Source organism: Urocampus carinirostris, chromosome 12 (genome assembly GCF_059441175.1).
Source record: "Urocampus carinirostris isolate Australia breed hairy pipefish chromosome 12, RoL_Ucar_1.0, whole genome shotgun sequence".
Lineage (NCBI taxonomy): Eukaryota > Metazoa > Chordata > Actinopteri > Syngnathiformes > Syngnathidae > Urocampus > Urocampus carinirostris.
Window position 1 is genome coordinate 15,983,558 of NC_142360.1, and position 25,273 is coordinate 16,008,830.

Sequence of the window (25,273 nt, forward strand, 5' to 3'; positions counted from 1 at the left end):
AATCGGCTTGAATCCTGGCTGCCTGAAACGTTGCTTGGTGGTACGGAAAGCATCCATCTGATTTTTTTATTCAACCCTTTTTTCAGTTAAATATTTTTCCTCTTGGGAAAGAGTGAACCAGTAACAAAAGAAGCGCAAAGAATCAAAGTGTCTCTGTAGACATATATTTTTTGCACAACAGAAATACCCAGGGCCTGATGATCGGGCGCAGGGCTTCGGCAGGGCGTGGAGGGGCCCGGGGAGAGGCTGTGCGTGGGGGAACCTGGAAGACTCTCACTAGAGGAAACCGAGTGGTGGAGACCGGACGAGAAACTGCGACTGCTGTGCATCACTGTGCTCTGCTTGGATAACTTCTTCAAGATGCTGCGTCTCCTGCAGGATTACCAAGTCCAGCACAACAAGAGAAGTGTTTTATACATATATTAAAAAAAAAAGCCTTTGAATGTTTTTTGGAGTTATTTTTTGCTAGATTTGAATTAACATCAATAATTTCCAATATATTGTTTCACACTGCAAGACATCCACAGCAACAAACACTTAAGCTGTTAACAGAGACACACTTTTAGTCCATATCAGAAGGTACCACCCAGAACTCAAGCAGGGCTATGCTTTTAAGAGAAGGCCAAGGCTTACCTGTCATAGTTATCTCTCCTCCTGCTCCTCTTGCTGCGACGGGCCATTTTTCCTTTGTGTTTGGTCTTTCGAGCCGGACCGACTTTGATCGATGTGTTTTCAAGTGCTATGGTTTGGAGTGCCACTTTGCTGCCACCCTGGGAATGTGGTATCACATATGGAAAAAAACAAAACAAAACCTTAGTGCCTATGAAACAATTTTTTTCTACCACGACTTGTACCGTGCACAAGTTCTTTGGATGCAAAACCAATCTAGCAATACAATTCGAGTTACATAAAATATAATATATAAGTATAATATGAATGCAATATAGAATGCCTACCATAAGAATCGTATTTATAAATAATAATGTAATGGTACTTCTCCCTGAGCTAATACATTATCGTGGTGGAGGGGTTTGTGTGTCCCAAAGATTCTAGGAGCTATGTTGCCCAGGGACTTCAAGCACCTGGCAGGGTCCCCCATAGCAAACAGGTCCTAGGTGAGAGGCCAGACGAAGCGCAGCTCACAGACCCCTAAAGATAAAATAAAACATTGGAACGTGATTTTCCCTGTCCAGACGCATGTAAACCGGACTCCCCCCTCTGAAGCAAGTTGCGTTCGCTTGTGAGGGCCTGTTGGCCAGGCCTTCGCACACCAAGTCCGGCCGCCCTTAGCCAGATGGTACGACATGGGTCTCGCTTCCCATGGGCTACCACCTTTGGGAGGGGCCAAAGGGGGCAGGTTCGTAGAGAGCCAAATCGCAGCCTAAAGAAGGGTCCTTGACACACCGATCCCTGGCTACAGAAGCTGGTTTTAAGGACATGGAATGGAGCCTGGGTTCAGACTCTTGTTTGTGCTTCCGCACCAAACAGCAGTTCAGAGTCATTGTTGACACACTTCTGCAACATTGCGTGGACGTAAGGGCCAGTAACACTGGACTGGCAACTATGGTGGTGGCCCCCCTTTTCAAGTAAAGACCGGAGCTGAGGTGACTCGAGCATCTAATAAGAATGCCTCCTGAATACCTCCCTCAAGTGCTCTGGGCATGTTCCGCTGGCAGAAGACCCCAGTGACTACCTAGGACATGCTGGAGAGATTTTGTCTATAGGGTGGCGGCCTGGGAACGCCTTGGGATCCCATTGGGATGAGGTGGCTGGGGTTAAGGAGGTCTGGGCTTCCTTGCTGAGACCTATACCCCTTCAACCCGTCCCCAGATAAGGGGAAGAATATGGATGGATGATTGATTAAAATGGTATCAAAAAAAATCAATAAAAATGTCAACAAGATTTTGCTATAGCTTATCAGGTTGTAGATTCCCTTCCTCTGATTGTTTCTGTATTACTTAAATTTATTAAATCAATTAGAGTACATATTAGCAGAAAAAAATGAACGCGACGTGCACCTCTCATTCAAAAATTGATTTGACAATATAGTGCCCTCACAACATTCAACAAGATAAATAAGTGTCCGATTGACCTTGTATCTTAAAAAAATGTTCCCAGAGGAAATAACTCAAAACCAATTAATCCGTTCCCGGACACACAAAGTCATCCAATTTAACCCTCAGTTGCTTTAAAACACATCTACCTGATCACTATGAACACATTCAAAGATAATTGAACATGAAAATACAGTATTAAGATAAATACAATTATATTAATCAAATACAATGCCAGTTTCTTAAGAACACCATTTTTGCTAACGGAGCTGTATGCATGGTGGTGGTGTAGTGAGGGAAAGAGGTGCGGGAAGATTGATGGAGCACGAGAGAGCATGATAAAAAAATAAAATAAAAAATAAAACACAGGAGCATGGTATCCAGTGAGTATGGCGTTAAGCGCACGTGCTAACTGGAATGAGCTGATGCTGGAAGTGAGGGTTCTCGAGCACTCGGCCCTATAGTGGCAATGTCTGAAAGTTGTTGTAACTTGGGGTTTCTCTTGTATATCAGGTAAGATTTCTGTTCAAAACACCTTCCGTATCTCGAATTTTTCATACCTAGAGTAGGTCCTATGTAGAAGGGCCACTAAATTTATTTTTGTCTTTCGTCTCTCAACATAATTCCTAAGCTTGAATATTAGGAATACCATATCAAATTATTTAAAAAAATAAAAAAATAAATGACGTTTGCCTGGTTTTCACTAGCGGAAGTGCACCATACCTTGAGCATTAGTTCAATCATCTCGGTGTGAACCAGGCCTTGGACAGACTCTCCGTTCACGTGGGTGATCAGATCCCCTGTACGTAACCCTGCCTGGTAAGCTGGACTACCCTCATCCACACTCTGTAAAAAAACACATGGTAATTAACATGATGGAATCCCAAACTCAACTTGGTGAGTAGGGTGGGGGGATAGGGGGCAGGCATACAATAAAAAACACCCACCGACACCATGTGATGCACTGTGTAGACGTCACTGTCTCCCATGTAAACGCGGATGGCCTGCATTGTGAAGCCGTACTTCTTGCCTGAAGTGTGAACGATGATGGGAGGCTTAAGGCTCCCGGGACTGAAGGACAGATCCCGGCTGGGGGAAGAGTCACGAGAGGAGGGATTGGAGGACAGTGACCTGGGGGAGATGGGACTCTGTTGCAGGGCGATCGGAGAATCGTCTGTAATAAAAAAAAAAAAAAATCCAATTTACAAAAATACTGGTAATTGTTATTGTAAGGGTTCGTGGACTTTTTTCATGGTCAAATTAAAAGCACTTTTTAAGGACTTTCTAAGACAGTTGTCCACTTTTCAGCACGATTAAATAAGAAAATCAGTGTGAATCATGCATTTTGCAGAGCCACAAATATATCCGCGATCTTCATATGCGATGTTTTAATCCTTTGTGGGCTTTTTTCAAGAACCTATGGCTCGCGAGCAATATCTGGCTCTTTACATGAGCACATATGGCCCAGTGATAAAATGCTACTCGTGAAAATTCCTCTATATGAGCGCAGAAATGTGTTTTTATTTCCCGTGCACGGAACAAGTTTGTTTGATTTTTTTTAACCTGTGGTAATGATGAGAGACAAAGCTGAAACTGAGGCAGACTTGGGAACTTTGCCTCCACATGGAAGCCTCTGTCTGTCTGGTGTCTCCAGCTGGTTACCAAAACGTCGTGGACCAACCGGCTCTTTGGGGGATGAGTGTTTAGCCCCAGTGCTGTTGCTGCGAATACGTATTCGCCGGAGTTTGGAAACAACCACCTCAGCTGCAAAGAATAGAACAAATGTGAATAAATATTTTAATAAAAATTAAATAGACTTATACTTAAATTTCTAATTTACCCTCATCGTCTGTTGAGACAGCAAAGCGTGGTGTCATCTCTAGGCTGTGGGTGCTGGTCATCACTAGAGGACTGGTGCTCTTTTCAGACTGGGAGGAGTTAGGTGATGCCCGGGGGCAGAGGCTAAATAACACCAAAACCAGTTAGACAAGTTACAGTATAGAAAGTCAACTGAACAAAACAGTTTTTTGTTTGTTTGGATTTGCTGAAATTAAATCACATAGGTAAATAATTCTGCCTGAAATTTTAAGACCAAGTGTGATTATCTGGCCTAAGGTTGGCTTGTGTCAACCAATACCCTTTCATAACTTGCCAGGAGACAGTCATTGCAAATATTTGTTGGTATCATGTTTCAAAAATAACCTAATATGGAAAAAAAAAAGTAGAAAGAAATAAAGAAATAGTGTAGAAACTTTTATTTTTTTTAATCTATTATTTAATTCAATGTTATATAAATATTATACACTGAAAAGAAATCCTTTTTACATGCTCAAGCATCGGTGAACCATCAAATAATAATAAGACTGTTTGGCCAATCAGAATGCAGCACACGATGCACGATGAAAATCCAAGTAGCAAAACTGTAAAAGGAAAACCATGTCATAGCCAGGGATTACTGTACTTAATTGTTTTTACCAACAAAGCACACTGGTGCAAGGTAAATACCATATTTTCTGGACTATAAAACACACCTAAAAACCCCAAACTGGCCAGAAATGTTAAATTATGCCTTATAATCTGGTGCACCTTATAGACTGGAAAAAATGGTGAATAACAATTGAAATGCATAGCCACAATTAAAACATGCTGCGTAGGTAACCATTCATCCATCCATCCATTATCTGGACCGCTTATCCTCAGTAGGATCGCGGGGGTGCTGGAGCCCATCCCAGCTATCTTTGGGCAGTGGGCAGGAGACACCCCGAACTGGTTGCTAGCCAGTCGCAGGGCACACAGGGACAGACAATTCGCTCGCTCATTCACACCTAGGGACAATTTGGACCGGCCAATTTACCTAACATGCACATTTTTGGAATGTTGGAGGAAACCGGAATTCCCCGGGAGGAAACCCACGCAAGCACGGGGAGAACATGCAAACTCCACACAGGGGGTTTGATCTCATGACCTCAGAACTGTGCCGCACACGCGCCAAACACTGCCCCGCCATGCTGCCCTAACCATTATGAATGACTATAAAATATGTATTTAGTGTAGATGTATTTATTTTTTCTGCAACCGTACTTCTTAATGTAGTTGTAATTCCATGTACCTTACAGTCCATTGCACCTCATAGATCAAAAATAATTCACTGAATACTATTTTTGGGGAGTGTGACTTAAAGTGCAGAAAATACGGTAGAGAAAACATTAGTAAAGTCTCAAGCTACTATTTTTGTATAATGTGTGATTTATTCAGTTACTAAATCGGCCATAGCAGGACAAAACCTTTCTTTAGACTAGGCAATTTATTTGCTTTTTACTTCGACGAATGCTAGACTGCAGATTATACCAATACTAGATAATGTTAGACTTGGAAATATCTACTTAGTGTGAAAGGATGCTCTCTGTAGTCCATGTATTGAAAGGCATTCTGATTGGGATTTTTGTGTTTTCAAAAAGTCGAATGAACATTACACACAATAAATCAAGGCTACAGTTATTTTAACGGTTCAACACCTTTTATTTTAAGGGATGTATTGTTTTTCTTAAAAATGTAATCAGAGCTGAAAATCTTTGAAAGTTTTTACATTTATAAAACATTTACAGTACATTAGTTAATCAATTAAAAAGGGATTATTTGTAGTTTCTTGTATTTCAGATGTTCAAACCTCTTCTCCAAAAAGACTCGCCTTAAAAATTGCAATTTTACAAAGCATACAATGTTGGATGGGTATGTATGTGCACCTGGCCATGCGTCCTGGGAGTCTGGGATCCAAAACGCTCTCTGTTGGAGCTGTCCAGGGAACAGTACCGCCAACATCTATGCGGTCCTCTTTGTCTTCGCTGTGACTGCGATCCGATGAGAAACTCAAATTGGATGGCGTGGCTAAATGTTCACTGCTGCTGTAAACCTAATAAGCACGCGACACAAAAATATAAAGTCAATTTGTTATTAGAGTTAAAAAGAGTAAGTCTATGTTTTTGTCTTTACGGGTTCATTACTTTGCTAAAACGATGTGACCAGGAGGAAAACTGCCTGATTTCCAGGGAAGACTCATCATCATTAGTTTCCTCATCCTCATCAGACGCCAGATGATGATAGCGCTCGGACCGAGCTGAAAAACAAAAAAGCAAACGTGATATACTGTACAAATCAATTAGCCGGTGTTTTTTTTACATATAATCTAAAACAAGGATGGAAAACTCAGTTTGTCCCTGCGGATCCAAACTTTCTGTTCTCAAGCAGGCCGGGTCAGTAAAAGAATTTCAACCCAACATTTTGTTAAGTACAGTACACCCAATGATGAGTTTCTCAAACTTTCAGCGAAAAAATCTGCCAAAATGTCTGCAAGTCTGTTAAAAACTTAGAATGTGTACACTATATAACTACATTATTGGGCTCTCACTGTAAATTAAAACGGAGCATCTGGTTTGCCATGTGAAAAGATAATAAATAAATTAATAAACAATACATACTACAAGCTTTATCATTCAGCCTACTTTAGTATCCTCCCCCCAAGCATAACACATTTATTCACAAACAATAGATAAAACGTGATTTTTGTGTTTGGCATTGAACGTGTTTACTGATTTATATTAACGGTTAGTTGAATGCCGTTTTACACCTGAACCAACTCATCACCTAATGAACTCAAGCTGGTGCAATACAAATATATAACTTTTGCCTTAATTGTTGTTTTGTCTTGAAATAAATATAACAAAAATCTAACATAAGGAGCCGGGCCTACTAGAGGTGCCCTAAGCATAAAAAGGGGGGCGTGTGGATCAGCTAGAGGTCGCCCAGGCCTGGTGTGGCCGGCTCATCCCCGGCAGGGTTCAACGGGTTCTTGAGGCGTCACTTTCTGTCAAACTGCGGAATTTCCAGGCCAGCTCCTCTGCAGTGTCTCTTGAGTCGCCTGGGGCTGGGTTGGACAGTTTCTTCCCCAAATCCAATACCAACTATGTCAAATCTTGGTACTAACAGGGTTCGTACGGCTTTTGAGAGGCCAAATTCAAGCCTTTTTTTAAAGGACATTCAAAGACAATTTTCCATTTTATCCGGTACATTAAAAATTTTAAAAATCGATCGTGAGACAAGTATTAAGCATTTCCACAAATCTGTCTGCTCTTCATGTGATTTTTAAACTTAAATGTCCATTCATCAAGACATATGATTTTTAGATCTTGTGTAAATCATAAATATATTTATAGATCTGAACAATAAAAGTGTAAATAAAATCTCCCCAAACAAGTGTTCGGTAAAAATGTATGTAATGTGTAGCTTACATTTTGAGGAAAACACTACCTCTATTTTTCGCATGGCCCATCATAAATGACCATAATTGATGCGTAATCCTTGCACAAATACATATTTCATAGTAACCTGTGGGCAGGTGCATAATACACCTGTCCTCCAGGACACAACCCGGAGGGGGCGATGACGCTTTGAGGGACAATGCTGTACAAAATAATGCCAGCTAACATTAAACACAAAAAGAAGAAATGCAATGGCAAAGCCAAACCCCTAGAAAGCAGTGTCACGGCATTTAAGGTAGGCTAGTTGAGAAACATGGCAACAATTTCAAGCATTTACAGAATCAACCCAAAATTTAAGCACTTTTCAATCTTTGAAAACACAATTTCAATTTCCAGAATTTTCAATGATTTCAAGCACCCATACAAACCCTGCATATTTCTAGATGGACACATAACGTTGCGATGTGCGAATGTGTATTTCGTGTTACCAACTCATTAAGTCTACATGATGGACGTCGGCGCCTTTACACATCAACTTACCCTCTCGCGGGTGAAGAGAGCATTGGGTTTGTATTTATTTAAAAAAGAAAAAATAACTGTTGTCAGAAATGACCTAGTGACTCACTTTTTTTTTTGAGATACTCAGAAATTTATATTGGATCAGACTTAGCCAAGGCACTAGGTCTGGCCTGCGGGTCATTTTAACATCACTTGTCTAAAATGTAGCTTACTGTCGAAGTAACTTGTATCATCTTCTGCCTCAAGCTGAGGGATGAATTCTGCTTTTTGTCGTAACAATCCATTCCAGTCCAAGGCTATGAAGAAGGCGTGCTGTTTGACCTCTGCAGCTCCACCTACAACCGCAGAATAATATCAATATCATCTCTGATGATTAAGCAAAAAGTTTCTTTATATAATAAAGAGCAGTAGTTACCAGTTCCCAGTCTGTCAAGGGGGCTTTGCCTAAGGAGCAGGGTGATCATATCCTGAGCATCCTTCGGTAGGGCATCGTCTCCGTCAGGCCAAATTATATCGTCTGAATATTATAGTGACAAGAAGAAAACAACTAAAGTGTAGCTTTGTTTGTAATGAGATGCCAATTCTTCTGTACCTATGTGTAAAATTGCATTACAATACGAATTAAAAACACTAAATTTAGAATAACCAAATAACAAGATAAACTTTCAACACATTTTGTATAATGTGTGTAATTTATTCAGTTACTAAATCGGCCATAGCAAGACAAAACCTTTCTTTAGACTAGGCAATTTATTTGCTTTTTACTTCGACGAATGCTATAATAATAATAATAATAATTTAAAAGGTAAATTAAAGAGATTTTCAACAAATAATTAACTATTAAATGATGAATTTTAAGGGTAAAAAAGTGGAATTTGAGAAGATTGATTGATCAAAAATCCCTGTAAAAAAATGTGTTAGTGACCCACAGACGCTCATGGGGAATGTCATTGTTTAATTCAAATCTTGCAGTATCACTCATGGAGAGGCTTCTAATTAAATCCCACTTATATTGAATTTTTTTATCATAGATAAATCATAAATATAGATCAAAAACTAACTGCAAATTTGTTTCAGAGTGATTTTTGGAGGTGACCATAAACACTGTATAAATGGGATGATCACAATGTCCATCCATCCATCCATTATCTGCACCACTTATCCTCAGTAGGGTCGCAGGGGTGCTGGAGCCCATCCCAGCTATCTACGGGCAGTGGGCCGGGGACACCCTGAACTGGTTGCCAGTCAGTCGCAGGGCACAAAGGGACAGACAATTTGCTCACTCATTCACACCTAGGGACAATTTGGATCGGCCAATTAACCTGACATGCATGTTTTTTGGAATGTGGGAGGAAACCGGAGTGCCCGGAACATGGGGAGAACATGCAAATTCCACAAAGGAGGTTTGATCTCGTGACCTCAGAACTGTGCCACACACGCGCTAACCACTGCGCTGCCGTGCTGCCCTGATCACAATTTGTTAATGAAAATGTATTGCGGACACAGTGTAATGTTTCCCGGAGCTAAAGGAGGCGATCTCCTTTTTATCAAACAAGCCCTTATTGGCTACTGCTGGTCGTGGATCGTGAAAAAAAACCTGCTATAGGCCAAGAGCTGTGTCATTTAAAACGTCAGACACTAACAGCTATATTGAAAATAATTTTAAGAGTCTGTTCATTTGTAAACGGAAATTATGTGGCAAAACGAACAGATTACAACAGGAAACATCCAATAATGCAGAAATGCTTAAGAGCAGATTATTTTTATCTGTTGGCATAAGCGTGTATTTTGGAGTAAATATCATACATAATTGCATATATTGCATGTTCCTGAATGGAATTACTCAATTTTTGCAGAATATCAAACAACTCATCAGCTGACCTACATGGGGACTTATAGGTGAGCTATCACGGCTTTATAGTTTTCGGGTATGTTTTAGACGGATCAAAATGTTTCTGTGATAAGTACGCTTTGAATCATATTTAGAATTCCAAGATTATAATCTTTCCAATGATATGTGGCATGTCGTATTTCTGTGACTAGTGACATTGTAAAGACACGTTTTTGTTCATCTAGTTTCAAGCTAATGCAAATACCAACACATATTGGGAAAAAAAAAAAAAGAAATTGCCCAACCCCGACCGAAAAACATAAAAAATGCTTTCTGTGAACAGTTCGGAAGAGCTGGTGCATTACTCACCACTGACAACTTGGCCAAAAAGCTCCTCCGGAGTATCGCCGAAAAATGGAACACAGCCGACCAGGAACTCATAAAGGATGATTCCCATTGCCCACCAGTCTACCGGCTTCCCATATCCCTGTCTAAGAATCACCTCTGGGGCAATGTACTCTGGAGTGCCACACACCTGCAAAAAAACAAAAACAAACCCACACAATACATTTAGATCATTGAGAAACAACATCTCACAACTCAAATGTCTTACCTGTTTATCAACAAACTCCCTTGTATCTTTCTCCATGTGACCCTCGTAAAGGTTAGTGGTCATGTTCATCAAGCCAATTTTAGAGAGGCCAAAGTCTGTTAATTTTATGTGACCCATGGATGTGATCAGCAAACTGTTTGGAGGAAAATATTGCAGAAAATGCCCATTACAGGATTCAACTTTGTTGTTTTTTTAATGATACGATAACGGATTTTTCTTAGTAACTTATAGTAGTGTGGATTCTTTTCTCACAAGTGACATTTATTTGTAAAACCATTAATCACAAACGTCTCTAAGGACTGCACAGGTTACAAATCCCCATCCCCTGATTACAGACTGCAATGGTCTTGACAAAAAAAAAAACACAGCAGTCATTAGTTTCAAACAATGTTGTAAAAGAAAAAAGAACACTTCTGGACACCACAATATAAATTGGGAATTAATTTCACATGATATATATAGTATAACAATTTGCTAAGGTTTCAATGTACATTGAGTATTCAATATTGATTTAAATTCAGGGTGCAGTAAATGCAACAAGCAAAATACTTGATGCAAAACAAACTAGGTACACATTCACCCTCAGAACTCATAAGGTTGTTCTAACTATATTGTCAACCGATAAAGTAGGTGATACCGTTGTCACAAAGATGACACTGTTCAACACCAGTCGGCTACACAGGCTAATGTGTAGCATTAAGATTTTTTTTTCACACTTTTTTGAGTATTTAATTATTCTTATCATTGAGTTGTTGGTGTTTGATTGTCAATGTTAGTAGAGAAAAGACCAGTTGAATTATTAAAACATAAAAAGACAGTTTGTGTTTTACTGGGTTCTCACTTGTCGGGTTTGAGGTCTCGATGCACAATGCCGTAATTGTGAAGGTACTCTAGGGCAAGGACGGTTTCGGCAAAATACATCCTTGTCATTTCTACCGGGAGTGGACCCATGTTCTTCAGCAGGTTGGCGCAATCACCACCTTGAAGAAAAAAGGGAAGATTGAATATCCTATATTGTTATATTACCTGGGATAAATTGATTAAGTTGACAATCTAGATACCATGAAAATTAAAGTGGCCTATGGTAGCATTTACTCTACTTTCCACTTACCCTCCACATACTCCATGACCATGCAGAGGTGACGTTTGGTTTCAAAAGAACAGAACATGGACACAACAAAAGGATTCTCCGCAAAGGTCAAGATGTCTCTCTCCACAAAAGCCTGCTGAATTTGGTTCCTCAAGACAAGATTTTGCCGATTTATCTTTTTCATGGCAAACCTCTGCCTGGTCTCCTTGTGGCGGACCAGATACACGGCCCTGTCAAACAGCACATGTTTCACATCAGATGTCCCTCCTAAAAACAATCACACGGCACCTTTGTTGTCACATTGAATAAGTACATTTGGCGGGCCAGGAGGTTTCTATTGTTTCAGTTAAGGTCATGAAACATTTATATAAAGTAATCCCTTGTTTTACCCGAGGGCTACGTTTCCCAAAAAACCCGTAGGGACAAAATCCGAAAAGTAGAATTTTTTTTTTTTTTTTACAATACTCTCTTATACATGGAAACCAAAAAACAAACACTATTTACGGGCTAAAACATTTGTTTACCAAATAAAAGCCACAGCGAAACGCATTTAATGTTTCTATCAACAAAAAAGTACCTTACTTTATAAGATTCTTTTTATAAATAACTTATGTACAGTCAAATTACAATTTGACTCATCAAGAACTAAAGACTTTAAATGGAGTAGCTCCGCCCACCAGGACCTCGGTAATTGGATTAAATGGGAAAAAATAATAATGGAAAAAAAATACAATGAGTCGGGCAAATAGTGACTCAAGTGTATATCATTGCTCCGCTAAATGAGCTGCTGCATCCTCACTGCTCTGCAGCGTTATCTTAATTTGAAGTCAGCTGAACAGGTGTGCTTATTCGAGAGAAGAACATAGTGATACACAGTTGTCGCTCTTTTTCTTCTTAGCAAAATGATCCATATACAGGAATGTGCCACCATCAGTTATGTTATTGGTGCCGTCATCCTTATCATTTTTCTTCCCTTTTAATGTAACGAACAGAAACGTCATTCCATAATGCAGACAAAAAGCCACATAACTTTCAAATTCCCTCAGCATTAACTTTATATGAGATAAATGGCATCTCCCGCTGCCTTTTGGGCTTCAAGTGCTTTTGTTGATCCAGAACATTTTGTTGACATTATGGGTTTCCACCAAGTAGTAGGGGGGGTCTCCGCCCTGCTTTATTCCTGGACCCTGGCTATTTCAGCTGAAAATGAAAATCTCCATTCTGATCCCTGGGTAATATGTCCCTTGGGCATTTTCTCTTGAATTATGCGCTTTTCGTAGCCATCCACAAGCTTCTGGCAAGCTTCTGGTTGAATCTTTGACCACTCCTCTTGACATAATTGGTGCAGTTCAGTTAAATTTTATGGCTTCCTAACATTGAATTGATTTTTCAGCATTCTGGACAAGTTTTAAATGGGGTTTAAGTCAGGACGTTCAATAGGCCATTCTAAAACCTAAATACTAGCCTGATCTAGCCATTCCATTACCATTTTTGATGTGTGTTTGGAGGCAATGTCCTGTTTGAACACCCAACTGTGCCCAAGACCTGATGAATTTAGGTTATCTTGAAGAATTTAAAGGTAATCCTCCTTCTTCATTATCCTATTTACTCTCTGTAAATAACCAGTTCCATTGGCAGCAAACAGCCCCACAGCATAATACTACCACCACCGTGCTTTGTTCATGTGATCAGCAGCAGACTTCAGTCGAACCTCAAGGTGCCGCTTTTAGAGCAGGGGCTCCCTTCTTGCACGGCAGCCTCTCAGGCCATGGAGATGAAAAACACGCTTGACTGTAGACACTGACACCTGTGTTCCAGCAGCTTCCAACTCTAATTCTTAGCAGATCTGCTTTTTGGTGATTCTCGGATGAATCTTCACCCTCCTGACCAATTTTCTCTCAGCAGCAGTTGATAGCTTACATTTTCTTCCTGATCGTGGCAGTGGCAAAACAGTGGCATGCACTTTATACTTACAAAAAATGTTTGCACAGTTGCTCTTGGTAACTGCAGCTGCTTTGAAATGGCTCCAAGTGACTTCTCTGACTTGTTCAAGTCAATCATTTGCTTTTTCAGATCCATGCTGAGCTCTTTTGACTTTCTCATTGTTGCGTTTGTGGGCTTTTGCATCCAATGAGCCTTTTTTTAAATGGCCTCAGAGAAGTCACCAGCTATGGTCACTCAATCTCTAACAAGAAGTTGAAGGGCCATGCTATGAAGCTCATTTCACATAAACAACTTTCTAAGTCACCAAAATTGCTAATTCGTGTTGCTCTATGTATATTTTTCACCCAGCAGATTTGATCACTTTTTCTGTTAACCCATAATAAAGTCATAAAAGAACCGAACCTCGTGAATGTTTTTATGACAAAGAACTATCTGTTCCTACCCCTTAAGAGAAAAGTCTGAGTTTTAGAAATAACTGGAAACTCAAGAGAGCCATGGCATTATGTTATTCACAAGTGTAAGTAAACTTTTGACCACAACTGTATGTAATTGAATGCTAGTGGCAACAGCAATACAAAATTGTTCAGTTCGACATAAGAGATGGAACATCATCAATAGAAAAAACAAGAAACAACAAATATCTGGGCTTACCCATATGCCCCATTACTGATGAGTTTAATAGTCTCAAAATCGCTCTCAAGAGGTTTCCGTCGTATTGGGTTCACTGCTTGTGGGACTTTATTCTGCAGTGAAAGCAGACAGATATAACCCGTTAAAACCAGCATCTAACAAATATGTTGACATTTAAGGTAGGGATATGATTTGTATATTTTTTAGACATTATGGAATTGTATTGACAATTAAGGACACATATACATATAATTGAGAAAGAATGTCACCTCTACATCTGACTCGATGGACACTGTCGGGCTGCAATCGAATTGTTGAAGCTGAACCATCTCTACAAGAGAATACAAAAAATTGTAAAATGACCGTAAACTGGTTTTCGATTGATGTAGTTCAGACTCATTTTATACTCTTTTTTTTTTTAAGGACAAATATGATTTCCTTATACCCAAAGCAACTCTGAGTCTTTTTTTTCTCGAATCCTACATTTTAAGGTTGCTTCTGGAAAAAGTATAGTATGAAAGTGCAAATGGGATAGAACTCCAGGACATATTGTGGGAACTTATTTACCCTCCAAAGGGTTTCGGGTCAAACCCAGCTGGCTGATGATGTATCGAGGGATGTCAGATTTAATTCCCTGGCCGACTTTGGCATGTCCTTCTGCTGCCTCGAGCAAGTGGTAGAATTCTTCCGGATCAAACTCCTGTAAAAAGAATTATCCTTCATTCATGTAGTGCAGGGGTGGCGAACAAGTCTGACACAAAGAGCCAACATTTTTTAGCTGTGAGAGTCAAAGAGCCACACCATGCACTGACCTGCCATGACAGACAGACACACACAAACACACACAATTAAAAACATATTTCCCATAATACACTACTCTCCTTACAAAACAAGTATTGTTCTTGTGTTGATTTCAAGGAAAGTGTCCACCCTCAATACAAACAAAAAAAAAATAAACATGAAACAAGGCGAAGAGCCACAGTATATAGAAAATATGATGAGGCAAAGAGCCGCATTCTTATTGGCCAAGAGTCGCATGCAGCTCTCGAGCCACGTGTTCGCCACTCCTGATCTAGTGCTTGCAAATTAGGTTTATGTACCCCTGGGGTTACACTTCTGGGGGTATATGAGATATTAAAACTCATTTTAAAAAGACGTATCAATATTTAAATGATTTACGAGAAAGTACAAAAAATGTCAATATTTCAGGGAAGTGTTACAGAAAAATACCATTTAATTCACTCTTAAAAACAACTGGGCCAAAAAGTAATAAAAATGGGTAATTTAATAGAAAAGGAAAAGTAAAATGGTTAATTTTGTTTTAAAACAAAATATTGGGCTCATTGTCCCAAACAACATCAAAACACAGCATAAAACTTTGTTTTAGATCCAAAATTAATCCCCACTCTCCAAAATTGGGTTTGTATTGTTTAAAAAAAAAAAAACTCTCCCAAAATTGGAAAACTTTGTTTAAAATCACCCAAACAAATTGAGCACTTTTGTACATTTAACCCAGAAAATGATCATAGCAAGTGCAGCGCTCCAATTTGGGGCTATAGTGTTTCCAAGTATAGTAAGAATTTTTGGGATATAAAATAATTTTCAATCCGTAGCAAGAATATGTGTAAAATTATTTTGATGTACATGATTATGCATGATGCTTTTCCAGAAAGCCAATATCTCGGATTAAAATCAATGAACTTAGTTCTCTTTATAATAAATAATGATGTCAAAGGTAATATTGAATTTTGGACAGATTCTAAGATTATAATCTAACTTTGGCCTGCTTGGTCAAAATTGCCCAATTTTAATTACTAAAGAGACACTCTTCATTTCTGCTTACCAGACACTCGAGGAGCCGAGCTGGCCGAGAGATTATGATGAGGATTTTCCTCACCAGCTGGATGATGACAGTCACCTCCTCGCTTTCCGAGCGCTCGTAAGCCTGAAAAGACAGCAGGGGAAGAGACACACACAAAGGTCAGGTTTATTTATACGCAGGTTTATACTGAATGGCAAAACATGCCGGAAAACACACCATCCAAATCTATAATTTAAAAGATTAAAAAATATGATGGGCAAATACACCATGGGTGGACAAAAATGCAACATTCTAACACGAAAAATGTATATACCAGAAGATAAACTGTACCGTATATGAAATATAAACCGATAGGTTTAAGAGGACTGCTTCCTTGTGTGTACCAGATGTTACATTTTAAAGAGATCAAGCAAGGAGCAAATATCTGGATTGTTGATGTGTGCATAAGAAATAAAAAGTCTTCAAGAGATTTGGAATACAGAATCAGAACTGCTTAACTCTGCTCAACTCTCGCCTGTATGGAGTAATTCTTCTGTCCAAATTATTCCCATTTGTCAGGAATTAAAGATAAACAAACTGAAAATGAATCACATTTTTTAACCGTTTAAAGCTAAAAAAGGTAGAATTTTCTATATTCAGGAAGCAGAGTTCCTTCTACTCAAGGCAAGGTCAATACAAGACTTTTTAAGACATTAATGCCCTCTGAAATCACATTCAAGACCAAGTTGACTCAAAAAAAAAAACAATTCAAACAAACAAAACAAAATAAAAACTTGAAAATGTCTTGCACACATTTCATCGTGCTTTGTACAAATTACCTGGCACGGCTTTTTGGCATGGCGAAAAACATTTATCGGACAGCAACTTCTTAATAAATTGACACTTTCCCATGGTCCAAAGTAAACATCTCTGTTCGAAGTTGCTATGTACATTGTGGTTGACCTAAGACATGCGCTCTGCTCTGAGAGGCCTAACTGAAATCACATCGCCGTCTGGATACTTGTTATTGTGTTCATGCCATTTTGCTACGAAAGTAAATCGGTGAATTATTAAAAAAGACAAATGTTAATTAATCCTTCTAGTTCAAACAAATGTAAATCTTATTAAGATGTTCATATTTTTAAGACTTTCAAAAATTATATTTGAGACCATTTATTGCCAATTAAGGCCCAATTTTTAGAACAACGATCCATGGGAACCCTGGGTAGGGTTACAATATTGTGTCATGAGTTGTGAGCAATTATAAAAAAAGAGTCAATGTGTCGTAATTGAGCGACAGGCCTGTGCCATAAAAGATGAGCTAGATGAGTGCCCTTTCAAATTAAAAAAAAAATAATAATCACACGAGCTTTTTATTAACCACTGACGGCTATAAATGTCAAAAATCCACTTTAATCTGTCAGGTAGTTTTTTTAATTAATATATATGATCCAGAATGCAAAGATCAATGATTCTACTCAAACTAGACACTACATCCTCACCTCATGAAGCAACTTTTCTAACTTCTCCTGCAGTTCGGCAAAGTAGCGAGATGTAACCAGACCTTTCTGGGACTTCTCCAAACAGTCACGGACCAACTCAACCAACTGGTGCTGGATGAAACCCAAAACCCCATCAGCCAGAGGGAGGGAGCTGTCTGGAGAATAGTGGGTAACAATTTCCAACAATCTCTCTTCCATCTGGGCTGTGGCCTAAAAGAAAAAGAAAAATACCCATACGGTAATTCAAATTAGTCAATACATTTGTGAAGTGCTTGTGCACAAACCTATTGGACCATGTATGAATTTCATGCCATTTTGTTACTTGGGCTACAAATAGTATTGAGAAACCTCATTGAAGGTTAATGTTTGTTAAACCATTTGATTCTTGATTATTACATGCATGGCAGTATCGCTTCATTTTTAGTCCTTTGTTGGACTCTTCAAGCATCAACATAAAAGAAAATGTCCCCATTACGGGTGTCAAAATAAGCGATTTTTTGCAACGGAAATTTTCATATCATACAGTTTCAGTTAGTTAACCGTTTGTTTTTGGCATCTTCATTGTTCAATTTTAGACATTTAATAACAGAGCTCACCTTGGGAAAACGTTCTCTGTAAACATGGTTCATCATGACTATCTCATTGTCAAAGGAGACGGTGGATCGCCCAGGGCTGCAACATAAACCAAACACTAGATCATTACATTTGTAATGCATTGTCATTTACTGACAAAATGACCAAGTTACTTTGAAATGTAGTTGAGAGGGAGTGAGGTCAACAAGAACAAAGTCGAATTTTAAGCAGTGACAACCTACCTTATTGTTAGAATTAAGATATCACGCATGAGGATATTGAGTCTCTTCTGTTAATTAAGGTTGGTTGTTTCTGTCTCCATTTTTTTAAAAACCAAACGAACAAAAAACTGTATGGTAGAGAAAACGTAGCATCTAGAGGTTTCACAGAGTTTTGTTTATCAGCACATATGGAATTAAAACCAAAAATGGGTTGTGGTATTCCAAAGCATGTTAGAATGAAAAACCCTACCCAATGTAAAACCCAACCCCCACCAGACCAACATTTCTTCAAGTTTTACCTTAAAATAATAAAATATTAGTTTGAAGTGTTAGTTTCAGCAATACAGTGTATTTTAACAGTTCAGAAAAATGAATGGGTGGAACGAGAGCTGTGGCTTAAAAAAAAAAAAAAAATTGACCGATCGGATTGAGACTCTGTATAGGCAAATACAAAAAAATAATTCCATGCACATTTCTTTCCTCCAGGTCCCTGATGCTCAGACAAATGTTTAATCTCAATGCAACCCATGGCTCAAAAGATTTGCCAACCGCTGTCCTAACCTATAGATTACACATCACTGTAGGGGATTATGTTTGCCATGCCAAACTTCTTTTGTCCAGGCTCGACTTGGCTCACTTTCATCGAATCAAACAATTTTATCTAATCCCATATTTTGACACGATTTCAGATCAGTGCGTGACTCATTAACTGCCCAAAGCAGCATTTGTTTTTTTTGCTGCACACTTTGAAGGCATTTAAAACTTACCACAAGGAACTTCACATTAATATTTTTCTCCATCTGTTGTACACGTTTTTATATCTAAAAGGCAGAGGTTTTCTTCGACCCAAGCAATGAATCACGGAAAGCGCTCAGTTATTCATCAACAATCACATCACAGAGGATTTACAAAGGAGCTGGTACAAGAAAAACGTGACTGTAAGCAGAAAAGATGCAAAGTAAACCCGTCACATGCAAAGACACTCCCCCAAGCATGTTTTTGTTTTCATGAAAGGCGCTTCAGCCTGCACAGAAGATGCCCAGCGCATTGCTGCAACTAAATCCCTCTTCCTCCCCAAACCTAAACCGCCCCCGCCATAGACTACGGTTCAGCAGCGGGATCCCTGCGGCACTCTGTAAGCCAGCACGCCTACGCACGGCACACCATGGTGCCAGTACACAGAGCACTCCGGCATCATACAAACAGTGCAGAGCGCCGCCAACACGCTAAACTTGTCAAAAAATTCTGTTGCATCCGCCTGTGTCTTTGTGCAGTGGGGCAAATAAGTATTTAGTCAACCACCAATTTTGCAAAATGTCGTACTTGAAAAGATTAGTGAGGCCAGTAATTGTCAACATAGGTAAACCACAACCATGAAATACAGAATGGTGGAAAAAACATGATTTTTAAAGAAATTATATACAAATTAAAGTGGAAATTGCCCAATTTCGTTGTCACAATATGTTAGCCCATTTGTAACAATGACAATAAAGGTATATTCTATTCTATTCTATTCTAAAAAATAAGAATTTGGTCACCCTAACAAGCAAGATTTCTGTCTGTGAAATAGGTCTAACTTCTAACGAGGTCTAACAAAGCTTACTTGTTACCTGTATTAATAAGACCTGTTTTAAATGATTATCCGTATAAAAGACACCTGTCTACAACCTCAGTCAGTCCCACTCCAAACTCCACTATGGCCAAGAACAAAAGCTGTTGAAAGACACCAGAAGCAAAATTGTAGACCTGAACCATGCTTTGAAGAGTGAAACTGCAATAGGTAAAACTTGGAGTAAAGAAATCAACGGTGGGAGCAATTATTTAAAGATGAAAGACAAACAAGACAACAATGCGCCGCCAGGGACTCAAATTCTTCACTGCCAGAGACATTCCCATGCTGAAGCCAGCACACATTCAGGCCCAGTTTGCTTGAGAACATTTAGGAGATCCCGAAGAGGACTAGGAGAATGTGTAATTGTAGAATGAAACCAAAATAGAATTTTTTGGTAGAAATACAGGTTATTGTGTTTGGAAGGGAAGGTATACTGATATGCATCCAAAGAACAGCATACCCACTGTGAAGCATGGGTCTGGAAACATCATGCTTTGTTTTTCTGGAAAAGGACCAGAACAACTGTTCTGTGCAAAGGAAATAATGAATGGGGCCATGTACTGAGAAATTATGAGCAATAATATCTTTCCATCAGCAAAAGCATTGAAGATTAGATGTGGCTATGTATTTGAGCATGACAATGATCCCAAACACACAGCCAGGGCAACAAAGGAGGGCTTCATCAGATTCAGATTCAGATCTACTTTATTGTCATTCTAGTACACCTGTATACAGAACGAAATGTCGATACATCTGACCCGCACAGTTTCCTCGAATGTACAGATATAAGTAAAAGTTGTATTGTATTATGGCTACGTATAGTATTTTACCATAGTGCCGATAGTGCAAGAGGAGTAGCTAAACAGATGTGCAAAATGGGCATTCAGGTTAACAAGTCAGGTAAACAGTAACATTAACACTGTAACAATAACGCTTTAAGTACAATAGTGCAGAGAGCAAATATGCAAGGAGTGGCAAGCTATAAAGAACTGCCAGTAGTGCAAAAAGTCAGATTAGCAGCCGTTTAGATTTAGGTTAACTATATGTTAGATTGACCATTTAACAGTCTAATGGCCAGGGGGACTAGACTACTGCGGAACCTGGTGGTCCTGCACCGCACACTGCAGTACCTCTTCCCAGAGGCTAGCAGAGTGAACAGTCCATGATGGGGGTGAGAGGGGTCCCCGATAATGTTCTTAGCATGGGATAGGCAGCGCCTATGTCCTGAATGGAGGGAAGTGTAGTCCCGATTATTTTCTCTGCTGTCCTCGTTACCCTCCTCACACTACCCCAGTCGGTAGCGCTGCAGCCTCCACACCACACAGAGATACAGCTGGTCAGGATACTCTCTATGGTGCCCATGAGAAGCATTTTAAGGTCCATGGGCTGCCTAGCCAGTCTCTAGAGCTCAACCCCAAGGAAAATCTGTGGAACGAGTTCAAAGTCTGTGTTGCCCAACGACAGCCCCAAAACATCACTGCCCTAGAGGAGATCTCTATGGAGGAATGGACCAACATACTATTAACAGTGTGTAAAAATCTTGTGAAGAATTACAGAAAACGTTTGGCCTCTGTTGTTGTCAACGAAGTGCACATTAAGAGATGAACTTTTGGTATTGACCAAATACTTATATTCCACCATGATTTGCAAATAAATTTATTCTAAAATCAAACAATGTGATTTACTGTGTTTTTTCCCCGACATTCTGTCTCTCATGGTTGGGATTTACCCATGTTGACAATTACAGGCCTCACTAAGTGGTAGAAATTGCACCATTAGTTTTTATATTGATTTTACAGTGGGGCATATAAAGATGAAGCAGCAGTTTCAAACGTATTAATTCATCTTGACCAAAAATATTTTCCTCTGCAACACATTCAAAATCACTGGTAATTTATTTACTATACTCTCCGGACTATAATCTAAAGACCTCAAATTGGCCAGAAATGTTTAAGTGCGCCTTATAACCCAGTGCGCTTTATATATTGCAGAATCGGTGGATACGTTTGAAAATTCATACCGTAATTATAGGTATGCGTTACCATACAGGGTTTAGAGTAAAATATTTTACTGTATATTACCGCATCTGAGCAATGAGCTCAACAATTGCACAGGCAATATCAGAGAGAGGAAATCAGGCAAAGGAGAAATGCGCTTGGTCAACATCTCTCTCATATCATAGTTTACACCCCAGGTTTAAATGTAATATTTATTTTTACTGCATTTTACTGCATTTGAAAACATTAAGTGTTTGTGTCATGTTTTACCTCTTACAGAAACCATATTAAAACAAAAATATATTCCCCCCCATTTTTTTCAATCTGCAAACATTATTGGAATAGCGCCATAGAGCCGCTACGTCGCGCAAAAGAGCCGCATGCAGCTCCTGAGCCGTTGGTTGCTGACCCCCGGGTTGAACAGTACACTTTTTCACCGACAAATGTTAGACAATGGTGAAAACAGAAAAACTTTCAACAAATTACCATTCTAGCCCATTTATATTCGTATACATATTGCAGCAAAAGGCTATTGATCCACTGCTGAAATGTAGAGAGACTTAAACGAATCAGGATCCACTATGCAAATCAGTGTTACTGACACAGAGTAAAAATAGGGAAATAATGTGTTTTCATGTGTCATTCATACCACTGGTGGTCTAGTGGGAAAGTGTCAGCGCTCTCACCGCTACTCCTTGGGTTCAATTCCCATTGCATGAAATGTTTTGCGATTTAGGTCAGCGACACTTATTGATTGATCAATCATTGCATTGATATACAGTTATACAAAAATACACTCAGTCGCTCTTACTGTCTCTCAATTTCATGACATGTCCGGCGCGCCTTATGTATGAAAAAAATAACAAAATATTTTTGGGGGTACACCATAAAAACCGGTGAGCCTTATACTGTGGAAAACACGTTAATAACAATTATTTAAAAACCATTTTTCGCAAATGTTTTCAGAATTTGGTGTGACTTGTATTTGAAATTATTAACACTTATTAGTTTTAAAATGTTTTTACTGATACTACATATAATTTCACATGTTATTTTCACACTAAACCGCAAGAGGGCCCACTAGATAGATAGATAGATAGATAGATAGATACTTTATTCATCCCCGAAGGGAAATTCACTTTTCCAGCAGCATCCCTAAGCTGAGAACAATCGAAAATAACTGAGAAACAATCGAAAATAACACGGGAGCTGCTGGAGTGGCTGCCATTCGTGACGGCGCCGGAGAAACGATTCAATTTGACTCATGTACAAACAAACAAACAATTGAATCATGTACAAGAAACGATTCAATCTGAATCATGTACAAACAAACAAACAATTGAATCATGTACAATAAACAAACAAAATATTTATGTTTCAATAAGTGGAGTGTTAATAAGGTGTGCCTTGATCATTTCGACCTAGCCTTGTTGTGGGTGGGCATTCTTCGAACTGGAAACAGGAAGCGACTTATCGTCCGGAGTTGGAGAAGTTGTTTGTTTGAATATTTCATTGGATCTAGTTATTTAGAGTAAAGCTGATAGTTTAGCATGTTATTTTATGCTATAGTTATCTGAATAAATCTTAATATGTTAAATTGTTACTGACGTATTGGAGTGCATCTAATATATACACGTACGTGTAACGTTAGTATGCAGTGTTCTATTTTAATTTTAGATTGCCTTTCAAGATGACATTGCTTTTTGTGTTGGTTTTTATCAAATACATTTTCCGACAAAAAAGTGACTTATACTCCAGGTGCGTCTTAAATATGTTTTTTCCTTCAAAATTATGCATTTTTTGGCTGGTGGGACTTATACTCCAGATAATATGGTTGTGTTTAAAAAAAAGGAAAATAACGTGCGGTTGTTTGTGTAAAGTTTGTGTTTATGAGCTCCGAACACAGAGACTTGTCACTGTAGCGGATAACAGGCAATAATAAATTACTCATCATCGTGATTAGGGTCATTGTTTAGATAAACCAAATAGAGAAAGTGCTGCCAACTGAAATTGTTTAGTTAGAATTGGACATTGTTCAGCTTCTCAATTACCCCTCTCTAGCATTGCTTGGTTTGAGCATGCCCAACACATTCTTGTGCATGCTTAGTTATTATCCTTCATCTGCCAGGGCTGTACCCTTGTCGGTTTATTTACCCCGAACTGCAACTATCTGGTTTATCTAGTTAGGCAGTTGAGGATTTTCACAGAGCCTATGCATTACGACTCTTGTTAGCAATTTTAATGAGCTACCTCAGACTTCGCGAGCGAGGTCGCATGACAGTCGTGGGACGGCCATCCTCGTCAGTTATGCTGTCTGTGCTGCGGAAATGTTTGAAAAGGAAGTGGAGCTCATCTTGGGTGGGTTGGTAGGGAAGTTGATGAAGGCGCTCCTGGGAGGATGATGAGGACTGCAGACAAACCAGAGTGAGATCAGACAAACGATTTTCCAAAATGGAACTAGGATGCTCGTTTGTCTCGTTAAAACATTATGCATGCATATGTTTATCTAAACTTAATATTTATTTTAAAAACTAGTGGCGTGTAGCAAGTGTGATCAAACTACAGCAAAAGTATCTTTTGAGGCCCGCAATCAAGACCTTTTTAGGGACTTTCAAAACAATTTCAATTTCTACAGTGCATCAAAACACAAAATCTGGTGTAAATCATGTATCTTGCAGAGCAACAAATATATCAGCAAATTCCATATGCGAGTTTTAGTCTTGCCTCAAACAAGACAAGATTTTTATATCTTGAGTAAATCCCAAATTTATTTGTGGATCTGATCAATACACGACAAATCTCTCCCCATATAGATGATGTTGTGTACAAATGATAGTAATATGTAGCTTACATTTTCAGTAGCAGGAAGTTCATGCTGCATGTTGTTAGTTCCACATGTAACATGGGACAGGAGAAAAGCTTAAATATTGAAAATCCTAAGTGATGGGCATTTTGTTTCATAGCAGCTTAATTTTTACTTTTTTCGATAATCAACGATTGCTTTATTAGATTTTAAGTATTATATATTCAATGAAAAAAAATAAACTTGCAATTTTCTCATTTATCTGTAAATTCTCCCCTCAATTAAAACACCTCCCACTGTACTGTCTATGTTTTGTGAAGAACCCAATCACTGGCTTTGACGACTATAGACAAAAAAGAGCAAACTTAACTGCACTGGAAGTGAAAGTGTTTTTAAAATGTTATTGTAAATTTAAATAAGTAACACATGTGCCAATGTTGCTGAAAACCACAAGCATGTGTTCAGACAAGTTAGGCCTACACCAAGTTTAAACAATAGTGTGGGGCATTCCAAGCAAGCTTCACACTCCGCCTAATCATGGTTGCGTGGGATCGTTATCGAAAATGAACATACAAACCCTGTCCATCACAAAAACACCCCTTTAAGATGCAGAAGAATAAATTATCCAAAAAAAACTGTATAAAGCATTGTTTAAGTAAACAATGTGGTGCAGTTGGCAGTGTTTATTTCAAAGACTAATGTGTCTCTGACAGAAGTGCTCACGTGAGTAGTTTTCTTTCTAATGCCACTTTATAAAGAAGGCTGTTGGGAGCATTGCTAAAATATATTCTTCACACTGACATCTTAAGTGTCTAAGTCAGACAATGA

General features: G+C 38.9%; 1 protein-coding gene across 3 annotated transcripts in view; it reads right to left on the reverse strand.

The window, feature by feature from the left end:
• The window catches only part of LOC148355083 (microtubule-associated serine/threonine-protein kinase 3-like), a 69,712-nt gene that overhangs the window by 6,017 nt on the left and 38,422 nt on the right, over window positions 1-25,273 (reverse strand). For all 3 annotated transcript variants that reach the window (XM_088348911.1, XM_088348910.1, XM_088348912.1), the window contains 21 exons: window positions 23,893-24,050; window positions 17,836-17,911; window positions 17,240-17,449; window positions 15,780-15,881; window positions 14,504-14,636; window positions 14,206-14,267; window positions 13,958-14,049; window positions 11,384-11,592; window positions 11,114-11,252; window positions 10,273-10,405; window positions 10,029-10,194; window positions 8,244-8,345; window positions 8,041-8,163; window positions 6,056-6,168; window positions 5,798-5,964; window positions 3,895-4,016; window positions 3,618-3,818; window positions 3,002-3,228; window positions 2,778-2,900; window positions 634-770; window positions 188-372 (listed from right to left, as the gene is read on the reverse strand). In XM_088348911.1, the coding sequence (XP_088205037.1) occupies window positions 188-372; window positions 634-770; window positions 2,778-2,900; window positions 3,002-3,228; window positions 3,618-3,818; window positions 3,895-4,016; window positions 5,798-5,964; window positions 6,056-6,168; window positions 8,041-8,163; window positions 8,244-8,345; window positions 10,029-10,194; window positions 10,273-10,405; window positions 11,114-11,252; window positions 11,384-11,592; window positions 13,958-14,049; window positions 14,206-14,267; window positions 14,504-14,636; window positions 15,780-15,881; window positions 17,240-17,449; window positions 17,836-17,911; window positions 23,893-24,050 (2,980 nt within the window). The remainder of the gene's footprint in view (window positions 1-187; window positions 373-633; window positions 771-2,777; window positions 2,901-3,001; window positions 3,229-3,617; window positions 3,819-3,894; window positions 4,017-5,797; window positions 5,965-6,055; window positions 6,169-8,040; window positions 8,164-8,243; window positions 8,346-10,028; window positions 10,195-10,272; window positions 10,406-11,113; window positions 11,253-11,383; window positions 11,593-13,957; window positions 14,050-14,205; window positions 14,268-14,503; window positions 14,637-15,779; window positions 15,882-17,239; window positions 17,450-17,835; window positions 17,912-23,892; window positions 24,051-25,273) is intronic.